Here is a 20151-nt window from a genome sequence, read left to right as displayed (position 1 = left end):
ACGAGAAACAACCCATGTCCATTAATGTGCACATCCCCCTTGTGATGGGAACCACAAGGGGCGAATCAAGGGCATGAAGCCACTCCCGCAAGTGACTCCACTCAGCTGAGGACGAATCTCACCAATATAGTCAATTCACCACAACTCCAATAATCAAGAAATAAAAGCCAACAACGATACTAATCATGCCAATACAATCATAATCATCTTAAATCAATTAAACAGACAACTGAGTAGGGAAAACCTACCTTAGAACATATCCGAATAAGAGTCTACAGCAGAGGCTAGAAACGCTCTTCTACAAATCCTTCACCTAACAACAATCACAACAATCTAATCACCACATGTAATCACCTCTTTCCCCAATTCCAATACTAGGGTAAAACCCTAATAAACAACTCTAAACAAATGGTATGGAACTAGTGACTTACCGACGCAACTGACGCGGGAGAGAGATGAACAAAGACTCACGAACGATCAAAGATCTTGAGAATGATTAAGGATGATTAGAGAACGTAGAAAGTAATTATGTAACACCCACGAATTTTCTGTTTTGGCATTTATAATTTAATTAGCCATTTTATTATTTTATTTATATTTTAATTCCGTTTTTTTTATAAAAACGCGGCTTTATATGTATAATAAAGTTAATATTTATATAAGTGAAATGGTATTATATACTCCACATATGAGTTCTTATTTGTTCATGGTCGAATCTTTATCAAGTTTCAAGTATGAAATGACTTAGTATATTTCATTTATGGGTGTACTTACTCATTTCCATGTTTCCATCATATTTCAAGTATGAGTGATTTATTCTAAGTAACTACTTGTAATGAGTCGTATTCTTGTGAAAATGTCATAATGATATGCCTTTTTGCTTGACTTATCTTTACGCCCTGCTTGTGTTGTTCTGGCAAGTGTGGTTTTGGTCACTTGTGTTGTTCTGGCAAGTGCGGTTTGGCCACTTGTGATGTTCTGGCAAGTGCGGTTTGGTCACTTGTGCTATTCTGGCAAGTGCGGTTTTGGTCACTTGTGCTGTTCTGGCAAGTGCGGTTTTGGTTACTTGTGCTATTCTGGCAAGTACGATTTTGGTCACTTGTGCTGTTCTGGCAAGTGCGGTTTTGGCTACTTGTGTTTTTCTGGCAAGTACGGTTTTGGTCACTTGTGCTGTTCTGACAAGTGAGTTTTATCATTGTCGTCCTACCGGAGGAATTATATTATATGAGTAGTAAATGTCTTGCTTGGTTATAGATATTGGTATATGTTTTTCAAGGCAAGAGTTATGTCTTGTGTTGTTTGTCTTGGTCCTATCGGATATTAGAGGTGAGCTATAAGCCCTCTAGTTGCGATACGATCGTCGGGATTGATGTTCCCATCCGTTCTTATGGTGAGATGCAAGCCATAAGTATGCATGTGACATTAGTAGCCACGTCCCGTGCAATGTTTGCTAAGTGGTTTTCTAAGTAATGGCTACAGTTTGTATCCTTGTAATTTGCATTGGTTGATCCCTTAGTTAACTGCTTCACATGTTTCGGATTCTAATCTCATATCTATTTTGTATTTCCTTGAAATGCGCGTTTTTGTATAAATGACTGTATTGTTATCTTTCATATTATTTAATTGTCTCACATGGTTGATTCTTTATTATGCTAATGTTGATCTATCTTGTTCCATCTCATTTAATTGCCATGTTTACACATAAACTTGATATTCATATCTTTTGTAAGTATCTTACATGACTTACCTTTTTTAGTTCTTTATTATGTTCGTTTCGACATTTTGTGGCTGGGAGAACATTGAGTTACTCCCCACTGACTGTGGCGTTCATGTTTACATGAATGACAGGTATTAGTTGGTGCATCTATTTGGTGAAGACATATGTGAGCTAGCGAGCACCTTGGATTAGTAGTCGATTTAGTAGGATTGCTTAGACTTACCTTTTATTGTATTGTCATTCGAGGGATATAATTTCCCTCACCTTGACTATCACGTTTGCATAGTTTAATCTTTATTTCCGCAAATCTTTATTTGTGTTTTGGATTTTAATGAATTCGCGCTTTAAATTTTTAAAAGTTTCAAAAATTTCCTAATTCCCGCTTGAATTTATAAGTTATGTTTTCCGCGTTATTGCGGGGGTTCACCTTCACCATTAGGTTTTGGTAAAATGAAAAGTAAAACTATTAAAACACGATTTATAACTTTAATCATCCTTAACCAAACTGCGGAAATAAATCCCGTCAGACCGGATACTCGGTCGAGTATTGAGAGTACTCGGCCGAGTAACCCCTTACTCGGCCGAGTATTACACTGCTCGGCCGAGTGTTCCTGGACAGTAGCTTGACCAGAAAACACATGACACATTACTCGGCCGAGTTAGCCCTATTCGGCCGAGTAACAGGACTCGGAAAACCGTTGTATTACAGGTACTCACTTGTACCCGCCCCGCTGACATCCCTAACTAAGACTATGTCCGTTGGGGTATACTATAGTAAATTGAGTTAATTGTGGAATGAACTCGATAATTATGAACCAATTATATCGGAAGTGCGATTGTGACATTGGAAAGCAATATAAGGCACGTTGAGACTCGGAACGTCTTCATCAGTTTCTCCTTGGATTGCTTCCTCTGCCTTATGAGTCTCTTAGGTATGTACTTCTTTCTCAAAACCCGCTAGCGTCGTTGCATCGTGCGTTCCACATTATCTCGCTGGAAGAACTTTATCGTACTCAATCTCCTCGGCCTCATATGAGGTATGATTTTTGTTTTTTATGTACATTTTTTCCGAGTAGCGGAACACCACAACCCTATAGGTAGCGGAACGCCATTGCTACCAATTCATATGCGGTTGGAAATAACCGCTTTTTACAAAATTCTACTTTTAACATGAGCATGACAACTCGGCATCTTGGTTGTTTTCTTTTGTATACAAGGACGAATTAAGAGTCGATGCACTTCTATACGTAAATTTTCACCATGGGTCATTCCAAAACCGTCTCCTTGTATTCTTAATGATATATGAAGATTATGGTCGTAGGCGGTTTTAATTTTAAGACAGAAATCGTATATTTTTTTGTATTGACTAGAAGTAAGGCTTTTCCTCATGCATTTTTTCAGATTTGATGAATGATTAAACACAAGTTAGAAGCTTTGCTTTCTACTAATCTTCTTTGCTTAGTGCTAGAAAACCCTATATTGCTTAATGCTTAGTGCTTAGTGCTTAGAGTTGGGTGATTCATTTGCTTAGTGCTTGGAATTTCCCCTTAGGCTTAATCTAGTGGCTTAGTGCTTGGATTAAGTCATATCCCAATTCTAATCACGCTTGCAATTCTATTACATCGTAGAGTTCAAGGTAAACCGTGGTTTTAAACAGTCCTGTCGAGTGTTCAATTTCAGTCCAAAAGTTTCTATCCATATTCTAGTCGTTTTTGTCACAATTAAATAGTCCAAATCACTGTTCAAATTCGAGTCTAAATTGTCCAAAATTCGAGTCTTGAGTGTTTCACTTCATTTATTCAATTAGTGTGTATTGTCAAATTCACAAATGGCTTAGCTGTATCCATATTATTATAATTTGGTATGAAACCGACCTGTCTCCCTTGTGACGGATAATGCAGGTCACAAGGAAGACCAACTGAAAGCAAGAGGGGTAAAATCAGAAAGAGAAGTAAAAATGTGTTGGATTTAACATTCTTTGTTTTGAATTTAGCATATACGTAATTTAAGACGGAAATCGTATATTAACACGTGTAAACATTTAGTAGAACGACATTATTTGTTCGGAGGATAGAGCACATCGAAATTGGCACCCCGAATCCCAAGAAACGTGGACCCAAGATCTAGCGGTGGGATCCTGAAAACCCCATCTACTATTCTACCAATACCACACACCACTGTGTCTGTCTACCCGCCATTTCTTTCCAGAACTCTCTCTTTTCATCAACAATGGCTCCCCAACTCAATTCAATCCTCCTCCCTCAATCTCCCGTTTTCCTCCGTAACGACTTCCCTCTCTGGAAACGCCGTCGTCTCAAACGCCCCGTACCGCCTCCACCGAAACGCCTACTCCTCCGAAACGCCCTTCAACCTCCGTCTTTCGACCTCTTTTCTCTCCTCTCCTCCAATTGGCTTCCGACAGCTGTCCTTGGCTTCACCGCCGGCGCCGCTGCCGTACTTTCTCTCTCTTCCTCCCCTCGCCGAAACCCTGCCTCCTCCTCCTCCTCATCCGACAACGCCGGCGTCGGCGGCGAGTGGATGCTGTTCACGAGTCCGACGCCGTTTAACCGCTTCGTACTTCTCCGGTGTCCTTCCGTATCGTTCGAAGGCGGTGAGCTGCTCGAAAACGTGAGTGAGAAGCTTGTGAGGGAGGAACGGCACTACGTTAGGTTAGATAGTGGAAGGATTGCTGTAATGGCGGATGAGGAGAAAGGTAGTGAGGAGGTTGAGCTTGAGTATCAGAGAGTTTGTGTTCCTGTGGATGATGGCGGTGTGATTTCGATTGATTTTCCGGCGAATTTGGAGTTGAGTGAGGAGCGAGGGTTGGATACAACGGTTTTGATTGTGCCGGGGACGACGCAAGGGAGTATGGAGGAGAGTGTTAGGAGTTTTGTTAGGGAGTGTTTGACGAGTGGTTTGTTTCCTATCGTTATGAACCCTAGAGGTTGTGCTAATTCGCCGCTTACTACTGCTCGGTGAGCTTCTTAACGCGATTTTTCTCCTGTTTTTGATGTAGTGATTTCTCTGTTGATTTGTTGTCGAAAGCATGTATTTGTTTTTGTTTTTGTTTCTGTTTCGTATGGAATGGGTGTAGTAGAGTATAATCCGTGCTATTCATTAGATTTTGTAGTGTATAAAATGAACACATGACTTCAAATAGAATGACCTTGGTGCTTAGTTAATTATGATTCATAAACTCGGAACCTAGATTCTTCGATAGCTAGGACCCGAGAAGTAGTTTCTTACTAACACTATGTTAGATTGATTTTATACATCTAGTAGTGATAGCGTTTTAAAGTTTAGTAAAACTTTTTCTGGCCGTCTCCCGTAGCTGCCTATTATTTTTGTGGAGATAGCGTTGTGATTCCTTGCGAATGGTGACATTGGAAAGTAGAACGTAGGGAAGCACTCCTATGCATACTAGCATGTTTATTAAGGAGAATATAACACCTGTTTTTCCTATTGCCCATGGGAAGAATGTTGTGTTTTGGTTGTGGCACATAGTCCTTTGGTACTCTTGTTGATAATATGATCGGTTAGTATGCTGCATACAAGGGAGACAATTGTGTAAGTGGTTATATGGCTTCAAGGAATACGTTTTCATGGGGTTTTGATCATGTTTGTTTTTCGATAGGAAGTGTAGATTAATATTGAACTGTTAGGATGCAGTTCTGCTCGTATAGTGATAGAATTGTGTCATTTGGGCTGCGTTCCATAATATTCAGCAGAGGATCTAGATACGATTTGCATATTCATTTCAATACTGATGTTGATAACGTGTCATTGTGAGCCATAATCACTAACCTACCTGTTGATCAACTGACTAAATTAGGTTTAACCTAGTTGACCTTTATGAGCCATTACCCTTAAACAGGAAAATTTTCTACCTGGTGCCGTTGGCGGTAACCTTTTTTTTACATATAAAAATTATAATCCAACAAAAGAAATTCAATTTGGAATTGTCGCCGTGATTGAACCTCTTTGCAAATGGCTATTCCTTGTGTCTGTTGTAAACTTACGGCATTTGATGAGTCAACTGCATGACTCAAATATTGAGATCCATGATTCTCTTGAAACTGAAGATGATACAGGTAGGGGGACGTGATATAAAGTAAGTATACATAATGTTTTAAGTGAAATAAAGAGATGGTCTAGACATAAAGCTAAAATATACTCCGTTATAAACTCACACTAAGTGCTTATATCTGTTTCACACGAGCCTCGTATTTGTCTTTTAAAGGGATGTGTCATATTGGCGAGGGTTGTGTACGGCTTTCATAATGGTATCATTTAATATGTTTCCTTTTGTGAAATTTGGGCCATGACAACACATCGCGACCTAGTTATAAAAGTTTGATGTTTATTGGGGAATGGGGGCTTTGTAGCCAGATTTTGAGCTGTTATTTGCTACAGTTATCCCGCAGCAGCAGAGGTCATGATGTCTTATTCCGAGGTGCAAGTTGGAAACGATATTGATCCTAGGGTTGTGTGTGAGGCGCATATGGCTCTTGAAGTGAAGAGTCATAAGTAAGCTATGAGGGTGTTCATGTCTATTATTGGCATCCCACTTGACACCCTTGGATAATCTAGAATTTTCGCAACTGTGCATTGAGATGCTAGTTTTCTTTGGTTTATCGTATTTTCATGAATTGATCTAGGCCAAAAGTTCTTACTTTCTAGTGTAGATCGCGCTTTGTAAAGGGCAGACAAGGAAAGAGCGAGTAGATTTAGGCCATTTAAGTTGTAGATTTGAGTACTCAATCCTCTGATTTGTAGTTTTCTGGTAAAGGGCCTTACATATCTGATGGCTACTTTTCCGTAACTTAATGTTTGACAATAACATCATGTTTGGTTCTGTGCAATTACAACTAGAGTATTATGAGATACTGTTTGAAGAAGATAAAGTGCATTTGAAGAGGGGACTGAGGAAAGACAAGTGTGACAGTGTAATTTAATACACCGGTAAATGTAATTCGGTTATTCAACTTCGACATATGTAAACAGCATTGCATGACTAGGGATAATCAATTGACTCCTAAAGTCCTGGCATACTACTGTCTTCCTTTGCTTGGTTTTTCACCTTAAACAACATTACCCCTGTGCCTCAACGACTCCCGCAAATTGCAGGGTAGGGGGGAGGGGTCGGATGTACACAACCTTACCCTTGTGTTAGCAACACAAAGAGGCTGTTTCGAATTACCCAAGTTGGTTTTTCACCTTATATCTCCTAAATCTCCTAAATAGGATTCATGAATTCTTCACATGGCACTTGCAGTTACATTGTACTCAACATTTATTGAACATCATGATTGTATGCTCCTCATTTTTCTAAGCTGATGATATGTCCTTATAAAATGCTTCTATAGGTTATTTACAGCTGCTGATAGTGATGATATTTGCTCGGCTATACAGTTTATCACTAGGGCAAGGCCGTGGTCTACTTTGACAGGGGTTGGTTGGGGCTATGGTGCGAACATGTTAACTAAATACCTTGCTGAAGCAGGGGAGAAGACTCCCCTCACAGCTGCCACATGCATCAACAATCCGTTCGATTTAGATGAAGCCACCAGGACATCTCTGTACAATGCTACTATTGACAAGAAAGTTACTGGAGGATTGATTGATATCTTAAAGTCAAACAAGGTAGGTTTCTAATAAATTAACAGCTAAAAAGACTTTTTTTTCCTTCCCGTTCAGCAGCAGTTTTTTCACTTTTTATTTCTCTTCTTCATAGCAGTGATATGAACGTATGATTAATGTTCTGCCTAATTGTTTTGATAAGAGATTTCTGTCTTAGGAACTTTTTCAAGGGAAAAGAAAAGGTTTTGATGTGGAAAAGGCTTTAGCAGCTGAATCCATTCGTGAATTTGAAACAGCAATATCCATGGTATCTTATGGATTTGGGTCACTTGAAGACTTCTATGCAAGCTGTAGCACTAGATCTATAATTGGAAATCTGAAGATTCCTGTGCTATTTATACAGGTGTGTTTTTCTAAGTAAAATATCTGAATTTATAATTGAGCAGGTATCTTTTAATGCACGTGCATGTTTATTGACTTTACATCAAGTGATCCACACAGTTGGGCATTCCCAGGAGTATGGCATGAATAACGTAATTCCTTGGATTGATGTTCCTTTTGCAGTTATGAACATGTATATTGTTTGTTTTTAGGCTAGTTTCTGTGATGCCTGAAGAATTATTATTTTGTGAAGTGGTAGATGAGGTGTTTTAACTTTAAGGTGAAAGTGAGATTAGCAAGTGTACTTTTATGTTCAGTCATCTGTTTGTGTTAGCTGTACTATGCCATGCGTTTAGTCTACATTTTTTTGAAAGCGTAAAGACTTCTCTACATTTCCATGACAATTGTAAGAAGTTATATATGGTTGCTTTCTATAGGTGATAGCATACAGGTAAAAGGTATAGGTGATAGCGTACAGGTAAAAGAGAGAGGGGGAGGGAGTTAATCAACAGGGCCATAAGATATGAGTATGTGCTACTATAATTCAAAAAACAAAAGGCGAGAGACGTCTCAGATCCAAAATTTGCCAAAGAATAGAAGAGAGTAGCATTTAGTGGGAAGCAAAGTATTGTTTCTCTTTGTTAGTTTGTCCATTTGCTTGGAAATAACTACGGCAGTTAATATTTCTGATGAGTTGTCCAAACTCCAAATATACCTGTTTGAATATTTTGTTCGACCCTTCTTAATTCTGATTTTATCACACAGTAACAGTGTAACACCGCTGCCTTGTTTGCTTTTCTTCTAGAATGATGATGGGACTGTGCCTCTGTTCTCTGTACCTCGCGCGCTCATCGCAGAAAATCCATTTACAAGCTTACTTCTATGTTCTTGTGTACCATCCAAAGTCACCGCAATTTCGTGGTACCAGCAAGTGACAATTGAGGTACTTCTTTCGCTTCTGGCCTATGCTTTTACCAATGTTGCTGGTGTAGGCGCTGCTTTAGGATTAATAGTTGCATCACTTGACACTTGTAGTCTCCTTATCCCTTTTAATATTTTTCCTTTTCATGGGGTACGAATTATTGTATTATGATATTGTATTATGCTCGGTCATAAAATTCAAAAAGTTTACACAATGAAGGCTGGGGGTGGGGCTCATTCGAAACTTAGGTCTTTGTTAGTTGTTGGATAATGGATATTGAATTAAAGTAGCTGTTGTAGTACATTTGTGCTGTTTTCATGAATGCCTTTGTGAAGCAAAATTAGAAAAAAGGTAATGGCTTTATTTTTCCTTCTAAAAATTAAAAATCAGACAGGGGTGACTGGATTTGAATAAAGACAGGGGTGGGTGGGGGTGGGGATGTCATCTACGCATTTCACAAAGGCACATCTGGACCAAAATACCGTATTTAATTTATTCTATGCGCAAGAGTTCAAATTTTACTTTTTGAAGTTGTCAATATAGTGTAGTTAAGTGCTCCAAGCGCATCAATGCTTAACCTTGTCTTCTTTTGATTGATAATAGTCCATTTACTTTTGATTTTATGTGAACATAATTTTCCCGTCTTAGTTTGGGAGTCATTCATGGTGTTTTCTGTATATGGGAGTCACACTCTTAGGCGTCCTTTACTCAATACTTTCTTGAAAGAGTAAAACTTCAAGGGAACTATTTATAGTATCCTTTTGTGTTGCAGATTTCATGATTTTCTTGGGATTGTTACGACTGAATTTGCTACGAGGATATGCTGTGTTTCCTTCAGTTTTATATTCTGCATAATAGATATAAAACTCTTGCTTTTGACCTTGCGATTCTGTAAGTATACTCTGATAAGAATCTATGTAACAGTGGCTGGCAGCAGTAGAGCTTGGACTTCTAAAGGGTCGTCATCCTCTTCTTCAAGATATTGATGTTACTATAAACCCTTCAAAAAGTTTAGCTCTAATGGAGGGTAGATCATCCGACACCGATAGCAGACTTCAAAGGTTGCTGAATATGTCAGAGGTGAATGGTTCGCATCCAAATTTAGATCCCGCAAACAAGATTCTCACAGAAAGTGCTCCAGCTGCTTCTTCTAACATTGATATACAATATAATCCCAATTCAACTAAGAATCAGGGTTCTAATGATGATGTTTTGACTGAATTGAATAGTATTCCCCCCTTCAGTGGCTCAGTAGATACAGATTCTGCTGGAGATATTGGAGCCACCCCAGAGGAAAGTGATAGTGGCCAAGTGCTGCAGACAGCACAAGTTGTTATGAACATGCTTGATGTGACTATGCCTGGAACTTTTAAAGAAGAAGAAAAGAGGAAGGTAATTGATTTTTTTTTTTTTTTTTTTTTAATGCGGCTGGTTAGTTGTTAGTCATGTTATCTAACTCTTCTCACTCTCACCTTTGTTGGCAATGTGTGAGACGTATTTGATAAAATATAGGAACTGATGATTTCTTCATGAGAATGCACATCCAACATATTTTGAGTATTTGACTTTTGAGTTTTGACTTTGGGTAAGTGCTGTGTTTGATTGTCAGTCGTTAATAGTCTGTGAACTTCAACGATTTTTGGGGATTACAATCAGTTATGTAATGGTATTCAAATTGTGATTACTTGCTTGAAACATACATACTTGGATAATAGTATGTCTTGTCATTTTTTCTGTGGTTTCTAGGAAGGATTTCTGGTAACTTGCCAATAAACTAGGTTAGGTCATAAGTGATGGGAAGTTCGCCTGTGTGCTGTGCACGGGTGTGTGTCTAGATTAAACACGCCTATTTCATAAAAAAATTGCAGTTTTTGGCTTAAAGTAAGTGTTGTGCTGAACATTTTACTTTTGTATGAAGTACTGCACTACTGTGGACATAATATTTTAATATGTACTATATATATCATGTATATGTTCAATATGCAGCAGATTCCAAAGACTAAGGGTGAATGAGCTTTTACTCAATGTCAACAGATTTATGTGTTTCTAGTACAATGTGCTGCTAAATAACATCCAGAACACATTAGTCTCTTTGAGATATGTTTTCTTCAACAACATCATTACCCCACCTCAATGCCTCAATGGCTCCCCCAAATTGTGTGGTAGGCATGGTTTAAAATCTCGGCGGAGACGTATCGTATCGTTCGAGATGTATCGGAGGCGGCCGAAGATATATCCCGATTCCCGAGTTGTATCGGGTAAATTTAAAATAGGAAAATATCGGCCGAGATGACCGATTTATAACATGTATCGGCCAATGCGGTTCGAAAGGGTCCGTGATGAACGAGTTATAATTTATATCGGCCAAACTTATGAAAAACTCTTAAAGTTGTATGACGGTGGTTAAATTGATTATTCTAAATAGAATGAATCTTAACTTTATATGAAATAGTAAATAGATGATAAACCATCTACAAAAGCTTGTAAAATAAATATCACCGTGATGACCGCGACTTGGAGAGCGACAACCGAGTCAAGGACGATTCCGCAACACCGTTGCTGTGACCGCAATCGCGACCGATACCACGATTTTAAAACATAGAGGTTGGGGGTCGGATGTACGCAATCTTACCCTTGTGTTAGTTACACAAAGAGGCTGTTTTCGGACGACCCAAGATGAAAATTATTTGACTACTGCATATTTCTTTAGGCTAGTCTACTGTTTGCCAATATAGCTAATGACGCATCTATTGTAGAATGTAGATCTGAAAAAGATATCCCAACTGTCGATTATTCACTCCTCCGAGCTTCTAAAATTGCAGAGCATACTGGATTACTGTTTTCACACAGTTCAACTTTACGCCGGTTACCTATGATTGAACAATGATGCTTGCTTGGTCGTTTGTTTAGTGAGATTTTTCATGTTGATTTTCAGGTTGTACAAGCTCTCGGTCGAGGAGAGAGCCTTATGAAAGCCTTACAGGATGCTGTTCCAGAGGATGTACGGGGAAAACTTACTACATCAGTATCTGAAATCTTGCAAGCACAAGGAAAGAACTTGAACCTTGACGGACTGCTAAGCATCAACCAAATAGCTAATGTATCTTCGGGGTTCAAGTCACCGATGAAAGAAAAAGTAACCAAACTAGATGCAAGTAACGAAAGTAGTGGGAATCCTTCAGATGATAAAGTTAGTGAAAATGATGGGAGCAACAAAAGTAGTAACAACCAAAGTGGTGTGGATGTGATTAGCGGAGAAAGTCCTGGTATTCAACCATTGGAAGAATCACCTATGTCTTCAGATATTCCTGCATCTAACTCGGTGAGCAGTGATAGTGGTGATTCGGATTTAGGAAAGGGTTCAATTGATTCAGAAAATAGTGAGGACAAACATGATGGTGATGCATCTGAACAAAAGGTTGGACAGCTTCCTGAATTTGGTGATGATGGGTCTGAGGCCACTGTAGAGTCAATCCCTTCTACCCAGATTCCTGGCAGCACCAAGTCTTTTGATGTAGATAGTGTGCAGATCGACAATTCCCAGGATGGCAACTCAGAAGAGCAGGATTTTAAAGAGATTAATATGCCAACACAAGTAGAAAACTCTGAGAATTCGTCCCATGAGCAGGTCACAAGCTCAGTTACTGATATTAAACCTGATGACACAAATCAAGTACCAGCATCAACCACGTCCGAAGGGCAACTATCAGAAAAAGTAGATGATGAAAGTGATGAATGTATAAGCAAGGATGAAAAAACTCTGCAGCCTCTGCCAGATCAGAATAGAGTTTCTGATGCTGAAAGCCCTAGTTTCAGTGTTACTCAAGCATTAGACACTTTGACGGGATTGGACGACTCAACACAGGTGGCTGTAAACAGTGTATTCGGTGCCCTCGAAGATGTGATTACTCAGTTGGAGGAGAAAAAAATTGAGAAAGACAAGAAAGGTGGTACTGAGAATCATGATGCCATAAATGGTTCAGTGCTTGAGAGGAATCATGTTACTTGTGAGCTCCAGCCAGAAAATTTATCAGATGGTACAGTTGGAATTTTTCTTGTCTTAACTCTTATGCCTGGTTTAGAATCATCTAGCGTTTGTTTTTGATGGTGTTAGTAGAGTTTGCTATAAATGGGTGAGAGAGAATAAATATGGGTGCATTCGTAAGGACATATGAAAAAGGCGATATTTTCTTTACTATTTTACGTGAACGCTACCATGTACGAGTAGTATTTTAGATGATCTGAACACTCTATGCCTTGTAGTCTTTCTGTGTTACAGCTGCAGAAGTCTTACTGATTCACAGCTTGATGCAGGGAAGGATCAAGAAGATGCATCCCTTCTAGATACTGAATTAGTTAGTGAGAATGACAGTGATAACAATGGGGAAACGGCTAGTAATGAGAATAACATGGAAATGAACCTGGTCGCTGACAAACACACAAGGATTAGTAAAATTCCTTTAAATCTAACTACAGATCCATTTACAAAAGGATTGTACAAGGAATATCTCAAGAATTATATCATTTCAAAGTTGCATAATGTGAAATCCGTCAACGTGGATGCTACTGATGGCTTATATCTTCATTATGTTCCCGAGGAGGGGCATTGGATACTGCTTGAAAACCTTAGAGGTATAGATGGTGCATTGACACACAATACCAAAGACAGAACGGATATTCCCAAGCTGCTTGCAAATGAAGATGACATCATTGAGCCATCATATGTTAACTTGGACAAAGATGGAGGGAGGGATACCATTGAAAAGTTGGAGCCTAAGGAAAATTTGGACTACAAACTCATGAATCATGATAGTAATTTAGACAATTCAATATCTTCTATTGAGGCCATTCTATTTGATGCTTTAAAAGTTGAAGTTAGTCGTAGACTTAGTGTGACAGACATGAAAGAAATAGAAGCTGATCTTGCGGCAGACATACAAAAAGTTGCCAAAGCTGTCTGTTTGGCCATTAAGCATGATGAGGAGCACAATCGGCGTGCTTCCATCTCTGGTGATGTTGATGATGTTCTGGAGAGCAGCTCGGTTAACGGAAACCATGTTGTAGAAGCAATCTCAAAAGCAGCTCGGGATACCAGCTACTTGAAATGGGTATTGCCTGTTGGGGTGGTTGTAGGCTCTAGTTTAGCTGCTTTGAGAAGTTGCTGTGATGGCACTCTGACCTACAGCGACCCTTCTAGAATGTTGGACTTGGTTAAAGATCAAAATAATTTGGTAGAACCTAAGGATCAAGTTCTACAGAAGGATGACATTCAGGTCCCTGTTGAAGGAAAAATATATGAGCCTGCTGTAGAGAACCCACTAAAAGAAGAGGGAAGGGTTACATTAGATTCTCCAGAAGAGATTAATGGGGAAAAAAGTCATCATCAGCTATTGAGCAAGGATAATCTCATGGTGGGTGCTGTTACTGCTGCATTGGGGGCTTCCGCAGTATTATCTACTCAACAGGTATTTAAAAATGTGGTTACTAAAGATTACTACCACTGTACCTGAATTTTCCATCATTCGGTTGCATGCAATGGCCATTCTGTTCTGGTTTCTGTAGTTATGTCTGTTCTTGACATGTGTGTTTATGTGGCCACAGGAGGGTTTCATGGAGGGTGCTGGTTCTGAACCTTATGCCAACTTGGAGGAGACAAATATGAAAAAGGAGTCTAGAAAATTAGTGGAGACAGGAGACAGTAAACACCAGAGCAATATGGTAGCAAGCCTAGCTGAGAAGGCAATGTCAGTTGCAGCTCCGGTGGTTCCTACGAAGGAAGATGGCGAAGTGGATCATGAAAGGTTTGAGCATCTTTTAACTCTTATGTGTTACTGTTATGTAGCTTTCTTTGGACTTGGAGATGTTTAATAATCCTGCATAAACAGGATTGTCAATATGCTTACTGAGTTTGGACAGAGAGGTGGGGCATTAAGACTAGTTGCAAAACTAGCATTACTTTGGGGTGGTCTTCGTGGTGCTATGAGTTTGACAGATCGGCTAATATCATTTTTACGTGTTGCTGAGCGGCCTTTGATACAAAGGTATGTGGGTTGTAAGTTTCTCCAATGCACTGAGAATGGTTAGTGACTGCATGAAGATTTGGCGGATCTATCTAGTTTCATTTTGATTGTGCATCTTGTTCCAGATTTCAAAAATAAATAGATTTAACTGGAATGAGACATATTACATAACCTAATAGGCTGGCAAGCATGTTGAGGTCATGGATAAAAGTTTTGCATGTTTTGTGTTTTTAATTGAAACAATATGGTGATGCCCCAACCCTCTGCCCTTCATATTGGTGATTTTCTTTATTGTATTAAGTACCAAGTTTAGTCCTTATCTTGGAATTGGTTGTTGTGGCCTATTCTCAGTCACTGCGCCACAAGTTATGGCTGATACCGCCTTAAAAATTAAAATGCGGTTATTGTAACTTTTGAAACCTTTACAATGTGGTAGCAATGCTTTGTTGCAAACCCAATTTAATACCAAAATTACATGTTTCCATGCATAATGATATGTTCTTCAAGTTTATTTAAGGCTTCCCAGTCCATTCAATTATTTTATTCGGAAATTGGTTGTTTTTGTTTGAAAGAGGCGGGAGTCATCAAAATGAATTATCAATTATATCTTTTCTAAAGTACCCAAACTCCCCAGTCCCCACATTAATACGTCTTGTAAGTTGGTCAAGCTATTAGATGCATAGTTTTGCATTTCGGGTTTCCAGTTTTCAGCAAAATAAAGTGAATTTTGTCTCTAAGGTGGACAAATTTTAGAAATTCATGTAAGCGCTTTATAGTTTGAACTCTCTGAAGACTCAAAGCCTTGGTTTAACAGAAAGTGCTTGGAGCCCAAGGCTCACTTAGGCACTGGCCAAACGCCTCAGTGCGCCTTAAGTGCACTTTATAGATAAGATGCAGTGATCAAGGCGCACTAATATGCAATGTCAATAGCTATTTTTTTCGTCTCCTTCATTTATTTTCCCCTTCTCTTTGGCACATTATCTCTAATGTTTGCTTTTAGATCCAGAAAAAAAGAAATTTTGCACAAAACTTTATCGAAATTAATAATTTGTTTGTAAATAACTGAAAATTGTGTGCCTCGTGCCTGTAAGGCATAAAGGCGCCCACCTTCACTTTGAGCTTTGCCGCCTCGAGCCCTCCTTGCCTCGGTGCTCCCCACATCTTTTAAAACTAAGCTCAAAGATCTAGCACACAAACTTGAAGTAGGGGTTTATTCCCACTTTGTTCTACCAGTTGGTTGGATGGTACAATACTACAAGGTAGTTATTTTGTTTGTTAAATAACCACTTTCCAGTCCATGGCCCGCGGGCTCTACACACACTTCTTTAGCGAGGCTCTCATGTTTCTTCTCGTTCTCAAAGTTATGCATCATATCAAACCAATAAAATAAGGCTAGTAAATATAAATTGGCATTTTTCCACTTGGCGGCCTTGAGGTTTGACATGATTCTACTTTGGTGAATCGAGTCTTGAGAAATTTCCCACCTAGATGACTCACTTTTGAAATGTTTTTCCAAATATTGGAAGTCAGGCTTATTGGAAAAAATATAGTATATGATACTAATAATCCGTTTGGTATGCTTGGAGGAGATATAGATCAAGAATGCTAAATAGACAATACCTTCTCATGTGCCAAATTGTACCCATTTTTCCATTACACTCAAGAATAGTAGTACTTTAACTAACTTTTGGAAAGGTTGACATCTAAATTCGTGTCAATGATCAAGTTCAACTATGATATAGAAATTAACGGAAAGATTGTCTGATTTTCCATTACACTCAAAAATAGTGAGTTTTTTATTAGTCTTGGAAAGATTGGCTGTTTTTCCATTAATGTTTGAGAAAATTTCCATCTTGGTAACCTGGAAATTAGGAGGCGTTGAGAACAAACTAATTGTTCGACCTTGAGTTTTAGGTTGATTCAATTAGGTGACTTGACATTTCACAAAGAATACTTTGGAGGCCTGGGTTTTAGAAACTTCTCAGTTTAGTGATATAAGGTATAACGCAATCAAAATTCATTTCTAATGACGATTTACAGCTCATTAAACTAATAAAGTGCGAGAGTCAACATTAAATAAAATATTATGGTAGATTTCACATAAATTTCCAAAAGAACTACATGATGATGGTTTAGAACTTCTGAAATCCGAATGAAACACTTGGTCCCGAAAGTGGGGAACAACTCGAATCTTAGGTCACTCCGGTAAAATAGTTGAATCCCTAGACCACAGAAGTGGAAACTTCCCTTGTTCTTTACTGGTAGTTCAATGTGTAGCTGGTAAGTTTTCTCAAATAGCCGAAGTTGTCATTGTTGCAGAGTGAGCTGTGTAATGTGTAGTGAGTGATTAGAATATATAGCTTACTTGCTTTATTTATGGTTTTGATATGCAACCAGAAAAATAATAAACTTCTGGTTCGTCCCTCTTCTGTACGGCTCGCCAGCTCGGTTAGGGGTGTGTGAATATTTTGCATCAATGATTGACTATCAACTGTGTTTCGGAAACTTCTATGTTCTCAATAGATTGCATTTAGTTACATTGTGTTTGATACAACCATTAGATATTGATATTAATATACTCTTGCCAAATAAACATAATGAATTCCTAGGGTTGTTTACTTGTGGCCTAATCAGACGAGTATTACTGGTTGTGTAACCATTTATTGAGATGTCAGCCAAAACATATTTCTGCAATCCTTCAGGGCATTTGCTGGCTAAAACATATACATTGGCATGTCAGCTCAGGCAGCTCACATGTCCTGAGCAACCAGTACCTTGGGATAACCCTGCTGGTTTCCCGCATGTACGGGGGATTTAGAGGGAAATTTTTTTTCCTTCTGTTTTTTCTGTTACCTTGTTTCTGAACGTATTCCATGTTTAGGTGTTTGGTCTTGTGTTTACCGTACTCTAAAATCTAGTTTATTCATTACTATTGTTTGAGGTTTAGGTATTTAAAAGGATTATTTCTTTATGCGTTTTGATCTGTTATGCTCTCGTAATTTATCTTTCTGCTGTTTGAGGTGTAGATTGGTAGTTATGTTTCAGAAAATGATAGTGTGGTGGAGTATCTCTTTAGTGCTGCTGACAAATATCTATCTTTTAGGATACTTGGATTTTCCTGCATGGTAATAGTTTTGTGGTCCCCAGTATTGGTTCCATTGTTGCCCACACTTCTCCATAATATGGCAACACATAACTCCTCTGGAATTTCTGAGTTAGCCTGCATTGTTGGCCTCTACGCTGCTGTAACAATTCTAATCATGCAGTGGGGAAAAAGAATTCGAGGTTATGAGTACCCATTGCAGCAGTATGGCTTGGATCCTATGTCGTCAAGAAAGGTACTCCGTATTGCTTTAGCTGCTCTCTGATCAAATATTAAATTTGCTTGAAGTTACCTACATCTCTTTTATATTTTCTAAATTCAAAAAGGTGATACTTGTGATTGCATTTTGGTAACATTATGAAGGTTGGATGGATATCTTTGGGTTCAATGGCTGTTTTGGTATTATTTGAAATTGATTAGGTTTATAATCCATTGTCTGCAGAGTGAGATTGTTCGTCATATTTCTGGATTGTTGTACTCAGTTGTGGTGTTATTTTTTAATCTGTAAATTTGTGGCTGAGAAAAGTGGTTATATGCTCTCAATATGACTGCTATTTTCCTAGGCTCACTTTTAGTGCCTGTTGCTTCTTATATAACAAAATTGAATTTAAACTCACGTAAATTAACATAATGTAGGCTGCATCATTCTCGTCCATTTCTACCATAGTAGATTAAATTACCAAATATGATAAATCATAATGTCGAAGGCCTTGAGAGTCCCCCGCCTCTAGATAGAGAGGGAGGGTAAGGCTTTTGGGTTTTTCACGTTAAAGAGTTAACCAATGGTTTTTCGACTCGGACACTGCAGTGGAAGTGTGCTGAGGGGGTAGGCTTACCGCGTATATCGTACGCTAAAAACTATTTTGTTGCGCAACTTAAACGATTCCCCCCAAGCTTCATCCTGGTCATAGCGAATAATTCTATGCAGCCTCCAGTCGGAATTTATCCTTTTGGTTGTCATCAAAGGATTCAGAAGGGAGGGACCTAGGAATAAGAATAGAGATAAATGAACATTGATCTGCATTTGAAGTCTTGCACTTGCATGAAATTGCGCATATGTTTATCCTCTTTTTTAACGGACTGGCTCGCCTTACATACAGATGCAAGATTTTCTGACAGGCTTGGTAGGGGGAATTGTACTAGTTCTATCAATACAGTCTGTAAATGCTTTTCTGGGCTTTGCCAGCTTCTCATTGCCAACAAATCTCTGTTCATCTTCCTTGAATCTTACTGCCAAGCTCAAAGCATATGGGCAGTTAATTCTCTTAGCCAGTCGAGGACTTCTAATGGCAGCTGGGGTTACTTTTGTTGAGGAATTGCTTTTTAGGGCTTGGTTGCTGGAAGAAGTTGCAGCTGACCTCGGTTACCATCCTGCAATAATTTTATCTGGACTTGCATTTTCTTTATCTCAGAGGTAAGCATCTACCATTTATATGTGAAAAAGTGGAAATCAAGGACTAAATAAAGCAAAATGGCTCCCTGAATTCGTGTGCTTCCGATATAGTGTAATAGTAGTTTGTCCAAGCTAACAGTTTTTATTATGGGTCACCCGGATACAACTGTCTGTTTAGACTTTAGGCTGCCTATATGAAGCCTGCCTCTCACCTTGCTGTAGATTGGAGGTTTTGTAGGCACTAGGATAATGTTGTTGGCTGTAATTCTGTGTGTTGATGTAATGATGCCATCCATACTAGCATGAATGTTCTGAACATCTAAATTGTTATATTATGGCAGATCTGTGTTTGCCATTCCGGGGCTGTGGCTCCTGTCTGTGTGTCTTGCTGGGTCCCGGCTTAGGAAGGAAGGAAGCCTTTTTACCCCCATTGGTCTACGCACTGGGATTATGTCATCGAGTTTTGTTTTACAAACGGGTGGTTTCCTGATTTGCCAGCCACGATCTCTGTTATGGGTTGCCGGAATGCATCCTTTACAACCATTTACTGGGGTGGTCGGGGTTCTCGTTGCTTTGCTGTTGGCAGTGGCTTTATATCCAAGGCAGCCTGGCCTATGCGGCAAAGTTCCTAGGACTATCCGAACATGAAAGTTACTGGTGTGATACATAAGGCAAATTTGTGAGAGCTGCAAGCAAATCTATCAGATGGGTAATGGTTCGTTCAAGACATTAGTCATGTAATTATAGATAGAAAGGAAATTTTGTAGTATATGAATCACAGTTTATAAAGCAAATATACCATGTTCGTAAATAAAGCTGTCGGTGTTCTTTTTCTGTAAAAATAAAATTCTGCAAGTGAAAGAAGATTGATTAGCCGCTCAAAACAAAATTGTGTTGCTCAGTGTTACGCGGTGCCATAGAATCAAAGATGGGACGCTGATCTTTCTAATTCATTGGAGGTTTAATCATGTAGGCATCCTCCAAAAAGTTAAAAAAATAAAAGTTGAGTTGAGTTATTGGTGGGAATTGAAACTG

The 20151-nt window shown here is 38.9% G+C and overlaps 1 protein-coding gene across 3 annotated transcripts; it reads left to right on the top strand.

Annotated features, from left to right (window-relative positions):
* Nucleotides 1–3805: 3805 nt before the first annotated feature.
* Nucleotides 3806–19999, top strand: LOC141592476 (uncharacterized). 3 transcript variants are annotated; one of them, XM_074413161.1, is made up of 12 exons: nucleotides 3806–4692; nucleotides 7084–7360; nucleotides 7515–7700; nucleotides 8484–8621; nucleotides 9525–9992; nucleotides 11536–12637; nucleotides 12915–14065; nucleotides 14202–14401; nucleotides 14486–14641; nucleotides 17724–17958; nucleotides 18824–19137; nucleotides 19458–19999. In XM_074413161.1, exons 1-12 carry the CDS (start codon nucleotides 3947–3949, stop codon nucleotides 19762–19764), a joined length of 5280 nt encoding a protein of 1759 aa, XP_074269262.1. In that variant the 5' UTR covers nucleotides 3806–3946; the 3' UTR covers nucleotides 19765–19999. The 3 variants fall into 3 exon arrangements, 2 of the variants coding, with proteins under 2 accessions (XP_074269262.1, XP_074269263.1); XR_012521160.1 differs by having other exon boundaries at nucleotides 3830–4692; nucleotides 17887–17958; XM_074413162.1 differs by having other exon boundaries at nucleotides 3887–4692; nucleotides 7130–7360.
* The last annotated feature ends 152 nt before the right edge of the window (nucleotides 20000–20151 follow it).

Source organism: Silene latifolia, chromosome 7 (assembly GCF_048544455.1).
Source record: "Silene latifolia isolate original U9 population chromosome 7, ASM4854445v1, whole genome shotgun sequence".
Taxonomy (NCBI): Eukaryota; Viridiplantae; Streptophyta; class Magnoliopsida; order Caryophyllales; family Caryophyllaceae; genus Silene; species Silene latifolia.
Note: the sequence above shows the minus strand (reverse complement) of the source record. Positions and strands in the feature narration are given on the sequence as shown.

Coding starts and splice junctions, on each gene's coding strand:
- LOC141592476 (XM_074413161.1), top strand. CDS start 3,947: ATGGCTCCCCAACTCAATTCAATCCTCCTCCCTCAATCTCCCGTTTTC. Junction 7,701..8,483: donor TTCCTGTGCTATTTATACAG/GTGTGTTTTTCT, acceptor CTTTTCTTCTAG/AATGATGATGGGACTGTGCC. Junction 14,066..14,201: donor CAGTATTATCTACTCAACAG/GTATTTAAAAAT, acceptor ATGTGGCCACAG/GAGGGTTTCATGGAGGGTGC.